This window comes from Podarcis gaigeae (genome assembly GCF_964106915.1).
Source record: "Podarcis gaigeae genome assembly, chromosome: 13".
NCBI classification, from domain to species: Eukaryota; Metazoa; Chordata; class Lepidosauria; order Squamata; family Lacertidae; genus Podarcis; species Podarcis gaigeae.
Genome location: NC_139689.1, coordinates 21,665,336 through 21,671,793, shown reverse-complemented (window position 1 = coordinate 21,671,793; position 6,458 = coordinate 21,665,336). Strand labels below are relative to the sequence as shown.

The 6,458-nt window shown below is 46.3% G+C and overlaps 1 protein-coding gene across 4 annotated transcripts in view; it reads right to left on the bottom strand.

Moving 5' to 3' along the window:
* Positions 1 to 1,714: 1,714 nt before the first annotated feature.
* The window catches only part of ATP2A1 (ATPase sarcoplasmic/endoplasmic reticulum Ca2+ transporting 1), a 31,192-nt gene continuing 26,448 nt past the window's right edge, over positions 1,715 to 6,458 (bottom strand). For 2 of the 4 annotated variants that reach the window (XM_083708037.1, XM_083708039.1), the window contains 3 exons: positions 6,036 to 6,153; positions 5,055 to 5,098; positions 1,715 to 2,360 (listed from right to left, as the gene is read on the bottom strand). In XM_083708037.1, coding sequence (XP_083564163.1) covers positions 5,094 to 5,098; positions 6,036 to 6,153 — 123 coding nt within the window. In that variant the 3' untranslated portion in view covers positions 1,715 to 2,360; positions 5,055 to 5,093. The remainder of the gene's footprint in view (positions 2,361 to 5,054; positions 5,099 to 6,035; positions 6,154 to 6,458) is intronic. The other 2 variants (XM_083708036.1, XM_083708038.1) reach the window with 1 other exon arrangement.

Genomic DNA, 6,458 nt, shown 5'->3' with positions numbered 1-6,458 from the left:
CTCTTTACCCTAGCTTTTGACACATGACTTGTATAAAGACCCACCTTATTTCTGTGCTTGTAAGTGGTTTTAAACTGTTCTTAATATCATGCTTTAATTGATGTAACGTGCCTTGAGTCCTTAGTGTGAAGGGTAGGTAATAATAATAGTAATAATAATAATAATAATGATAGCAACAACAACAAATGTCCACCGCCGCACCTAAGAGTAACAGGAGTTGCAGGCAAAGCAGGTCACGTGACTAACACAACTCTGACAGCCCTACTTCTATTTGAACTAGTGGAACCAGTGGAAATAGGAGAGAAGGGGCACAACTGCAGGGGCAACCCAGCAAAGCCCTTGCATTCTCACAGGCATGCATCCTTGTGGTATAAATAAGTTAACCCTCTGTCCTCAGGGGCCTGTGGTTCACGAGCTTTCTCTGCAGCTGGAGCGAACGAACGTGTGGGCACAGCTCTAACAGTCAGGAACTGAGGCTGAAACCAGACATGATGTGGCACCCAGAGCAACCGAGATCATGAAACAGGAGGCCGTTCAACATAGCAGAAGGCAGGCAGGAGGCAGAAGCTGAACCCTTCCGTCAGCTGTGCGCTTCTTCCTGAAGCCTCTCCTTTTAGTTTTTCTCTCAGAGGGGATTGCAGTGCCTTGTCACACACGTGCCAGGGGCTCAGCTGAGTGCCCCCCCCCCCAAGACAGCATCTCTTAGGTTGCCTTCCTGGAAGTGCTCTGCCTGGCTCAACCACTTTTGGCAGGAAGACATGGTTATTTGTAAAGGCTCAGTGGGTGGTGTGGGTAGCCTCGTTAAGGCTACTAGATGCAGTCGTATTTTTAATGTCATGTTGCTGTTTCTTTTTTTTATATGTTGCGTTCTCTTCTTATGCACTTTAATATCGGTTCTAAACCATTATTTACGTCATTTTAAATTCCTGTTTATATAGGGTTGCCACACATCCAGAATTTCCGGTCTGGAACTATAGATGAAATATACATGTAAATGTACGTATAGGTGTACATATGTACGCATCAGCATTAGCCCAAAAGGGACTGAGAATCTAATTTGCTCAGCTCTTCTTTCTGCTAACTATTATTTGCCTGACTCAAAGGATGCAAACTCTTAGGAATAGAAAATGGAACTTAAAATAACCCATGATCTGCAAAAGCAACCAGTTTGGTAACTCCTTGCCCTTGTTCCAGACAGACTGAAACCTGTCACTTCCAGTTAGAACACGTGCGTTTTCTGTAAAGCACAACGGTTGAGGAAGTAATTCCCCCTGTTTGTTTCCAGGATGAAGAGTCATCGCTTTTGCCAAGGATTTGACAGGACACTTTGCTTACTTATGGTGAAGTATTAGATACGATGCTTGCTTAGCAATGTTTGTATGAACGAAAATGCTTGATCAGTGACTTCCCACGTCTTTACCACTGAATCAGAGGGCAAACTATAGAAAACCCGAATTGCATTTGTTCCAATTCAGCATTAAAGAGTGGGTTTTTGCAGGGAAAACGCTGGGGGTGTGTGTGCTCAGACACAGTGTTTTCAAGCACAGGCCTGTGCCTAGAAAACATGGGACAAAATGTAAATGTGGATGAGGCCAGAGAGCTGCAACCAAGCTCCAAGGAACTAAGCGACTTTCTGTAAAAAACAGCTTCAGTGCCTCTCTCCCCCCACACAAACCATTTGACCAAAGCAATGAAAGAAAAGCCAGAAGCATTCGAAACAGTTAAGAGTTTATTCTTTAATATCAATAAATAAGCAGCTAGAAGAATCTCTTCATTTCCTCCAAGTTGAGGAGTCTCACTTGTTTTGTTTGTTTTCCCTAACAAAATGTTTCCTTCTGTTTTATGTGTGCATTAAAAAATCCAACCCCTGGCTTGAGGTGGGTTCTTGTCGTGTGAAGAGGGGGGAACGAACGTAGTTCGTGTGGGCACTAATGCAGAAAGCGGGGGGGGGGGGGTAGAGTGTGTGTGTGTGTGAGAGAGAGAGAGAGAGAGAGAGAAAGAAAGAAAGAAAGAAAGAAAGAGAGAGAGAGCAGGGCAAGGGGTGGGCAGGTGGCTCAAAATGTACAGAAGCCAAGTAGCTAGTGGTGTTTTTGGGGGGTGGGGAAGCTGGCAGGGAACACGGCATGGCAGGTGCCAGTTCTGTGGCCCACACTGGTAAGTCCCCAATGAAAAGGAGGTACGGAGGGTTTGTGGGGAAGAAATTGGCTATTAAATAATGGGAGGGCAGAGAAGAAGCAGGGGTGGGAGCAGCAGACATGGCTGAGGAGTGAGGGGAGTGGGTATATCTTCACGATTTTGTTGAAGAGGTTATTTCCGCGGTGACTCAGCGATTCACTTCTTCATCCTTTCGTCTAAATTCTCTGTAAAAGGGGTGGGGGGGTGGGGAGGACAGAAGAGAGAGTGAGGGGCAGAGACGAGTTCCAGATTCCCCACAGCAGTAACATGGACAACCTCGAACAGCAGGCCCTTGCCAAAATCAGGCTATACGGCTGGAGCTTCACAATGTGGGAAATAATACCCAGCCACAGTGGCTTGCCTCACTTATCATTCTAGTCAGATGCTCTAAGATAAGCAGCGGAAAGGTCTTGAGCAAGCAAGCAGATGGACATATGAGTAGACCTAATGCCTCTATCCCTCCTCTGCCTTGAACAGATAACAATAGGCAGAAATTCATCGGCTGCAGATTTCTGCATCATTCTTTGGGAAAGGCCCACCTGTTGAATTTCTGCCTGGCACACAGACTCAAGGGTCTTGTCAGATATAAAGTTGGATGGCAGATGTCCTCCTCCTTACCAGAAGCCATTGCTCCACCCAATTTGAGAGGACTCAGTAACATTTCACGTGGACATGATAGCACAGAGCGTTTGAGCCCCATGTTAATTTCTCTAAACTAAACAAATTAGATGTCACCTCCCAACAAAGGTATGATCCTCCCAGCCCATAAATGCAGGGCCAAGGGGACACTAACAGGGTAGGACAGGGAGAAGGGAGCCGTGTTTATCTGCTACTGAGCCACTCCCAACCCCGCAAGGCCAGTTTCCTCTCCAAACGAGGCCCACATACCCCTGGAGCCCAGCTAAGGGGTGAGAGGGGGAATTAAAACTTCTTGGGAGTGTGTGGCATTTGCAAGAGAAAATAAATAGGCCAGGAAGGCTTAACCACACCACCCCTACAAATTCTCCTACTCAACCCCTCAAATTGTCCTGCAAATGTGTTAACGGCCAGCACCCTAAGCCCTGGCATTAGCAGTATGAGTGCAATAGGATGGGGAGCTTTGGTCATGTCTAGTTTGGCCTGATTACAGTCTGTGTCCACTCAGGAGAAGTAAACCCTACAGATTCAGTGGGACTTGGTTTCTGGAAAGTACTCATAGGGCTTTAGCGCCTTAGAGAGAATGGCAGGGGGTTAACAGGACTGAGCAAGACCTTGTGAGATATTCACTCACCTGGATCCACGCATGCCAGCCACACTGTGAGGAACCCCCAGCAGAGGAAAGCTCACCCCACCAAAAGCACCTCCGCTTTACGTTCCTTGCCTAGCCAACCTCATCCCACCATTTGTGTAGAAACAAGCAAGAGCAAGAGCAGCAGGTCCAGTGAAGGGGACAGCCCTGAGCTCAGACCACCCCATCCCTTCCAGGAAAGATGGGGCCAAGCGATTGTCCATGAGAGACTGGCCAGGCACGACATGGGGCAACTAGCAGTGGGCAGTGAAGGCAGCTGAGGCACAGCCATGGAGAGCTGACGATGAGCAGATGGGGCTGAAAGACCTTCCTCGTTCTGTATGCACCCAAGTTAAAGCCATGACTATCTCTCAAGTGTTGAGGCCAAATGGGCTTATTTGGGTGCGTGCAGAAGGTGGAAAAAGGCAGCTCCTGGGAACTGATGGGGCCCAAAGAGGATCCGGTGCTAACAATCATGCCTGCAATTGTATTGTTCAGTGTTCAAGTTTTCAGCAAATGCATTCCAATTTAGAATTTGGAATTTAGAATGCAGGGCTCAAAAAACCTAAAGGGATTAAACAGCTTTAACATGTTATTATTGGCATGAAAGGTTGCCACTTTTTTTTTTTTAATGGCCCTATAAAAGAGTTTAGTGGTTTTCAAATTGTGTTCCAGGAAGGCTTCTCAGGGCACCTCTAGACTGTTGCTATTTTCAGGGGGATTCATGGATGATATGCGTAGAAAACTGGTGTAGTATCCACACCAAATTACAATTGATATATTGTGGAACCACTGGTGCAACTTAGCTTATGTCAGGCTCTGACCTATGAGTCAAAAACTTATCAGAGAATTATAGAACAGTAGAGTTGGAAGGGACCATGAGGATCATTTAGTCCACCTCCTTGCCATGCAGAGATATTTCACCCAACGTGGGGCTCAAAACCACAACCCTGAGATTAAGAGTCTCGTGCTCCGTAAACTGAGCTATGGAGAAACACAGTCAGTTCTAGAACATGTCCCACAATCCTCTGCAATGCACAGGGTTCCTTGGCAGGTGAGTCAATGCAGATTTCCTCAAGGTATTTAGCTTGAAAACCACTTGGATAGTTTGTTAAAATAAATAGAGCCCGAGTATTTAAAACACCTACATCTCAGCCAAATTGCCAGCTAGAAACTAGCTAAGTAGCAACCTTGACTTGCATGAGGGTTTAGGCCCACGCTGACCAAATTCATGTCCACAAATTATTGTTAATTATATTTCATAATTTTAAATACTGACTGAATGCTAATTATTGCCTCCTCTTAACTGAATAGTGAATATAATTAAAATTCGTTTATTTCAGTGAAAAGAGAATGTTTCCTGGAGCAGTCAAAAGTTAACAAGCGGTCCTCTTTTTGGGGCAGGATTTTCTCCTGACCCACCAGCCAAGCAGCTGGGTCCCAGTTCCCTGGACAATTCCAGATGCAGCAAAGAGACTGTTCAAGCAAAGAAGAGACACTTTCCCGCCAGCTCCCCACAGATATTGCAAATCTTCCCACATGGATGAACAGACAGATAGGATGGAGCAGCCGAGAGGACAAGCAAGGCATGCTGTCAAGGGTGGTAAGATACCTGGGAGGCAGGATACAGGAGAATAGAGGGGGAAGGAGTCTATGCTACAAGAGGGAAAGGATAAAAGAAATTAGAGTTAATAGACGTTAGGGAGAAGGTGGGCAAGGAGAAGATAAGATGATTAGTCTGGATGGGTGAAATGGAATGGAATGGAATGGAATGGAATGATGGCAACCCATAAAAGACTACTTAAGGCAGCCTTCTCCAATCTTGTGCCCTTCAGATGCTGCTGGACTACAACTCCCATCATCCCTGGCCACTGGCAGTGTTGTCTGAGGCTGGTGGGAATTATGGTCCAAAACATCTGAAGGGCACTAGGTCATGGAAAGCTGATTTAGGGGCACTGGATATGGAAGAGGAGTCCTGGTTCTCCTCTGTCATTCACATTAACTTACAAATTCTTGGGGAAGACCCAGTAATCCTGGGCATTTCCCATCTCACCTTCCTCCACCGATTCCAACCCAGTGGAGTGTGCTCCATTCTCAGAAGTCACAAGACAACCTCAATATCCAGGCACTTCTAGGCACCTGTATCCCCTATAGAGCATGCATCTGCTGTTGCCTCTACCAGAAACACCCCATTTTCAAGCGCCTGGTTACAAACAGCACTGAGAGGCTATTTCAGTTCTTAGAAGGCAGCATTGAAAGTGATCATCTGGGAGGAGAACCCTGAATGAACAAGCACCTAAAATTTCCCCAGCCTTGGATCTAACATCTAACGTGAGTTGCCCTGGATGGGTGCACATGGAGATGGAGGAGGGTGAGAGGAAGAAGACAGGAAGGAATTGGGACAGAAAAGGTCAGCAGGGAAGGACATTCAGTTTCTTCTCTTCTCACCACAGTGATGCCCCCCCCCCCGGTGCTTTTCATCTGGTGCTCCTGACTCCCTTAAATAGGCTGGAGGAAGAGAAGGCTTGGAAAGGGGTGGGGTGGGGGCAAGGATTGAGACCAACCCAGGAGAAGGGAGGGGAGGATGGCTTACGCTCCAGGTAGTTCCGGGCAATGAATTTGAGCAGCTCATCCAGTAAGATGACAGGCAAGGATATCTTCAGCACCACCATCCAATGGTGCATATCCAAGTGGGTGAGTTTGAAGATCATCTGGGAAGAGCAAGAGCAAAGGGAGAGGTCAGTGTTTGCTGGGGTTGCAGGGAGAAATGCGATTCAGTTCACACTTAAAGGCAAATCTACCTAACCTGCACTTCCTGAAACAACAGGTGAACTGAAACACAACCATTATTTCTCTGAATTTTGCAATGCACTTCTCCAGGCAAGTACGGTAACTTTTACTAAAACACATAGACTAATGTGGAGTGTCCATAGAAATGCATGTGTTAGTGAAAACAACACGCCGAAATGCATTCTATTAAGGAAAATGTAAATGTTAGGAAAATATGCTTTGTACA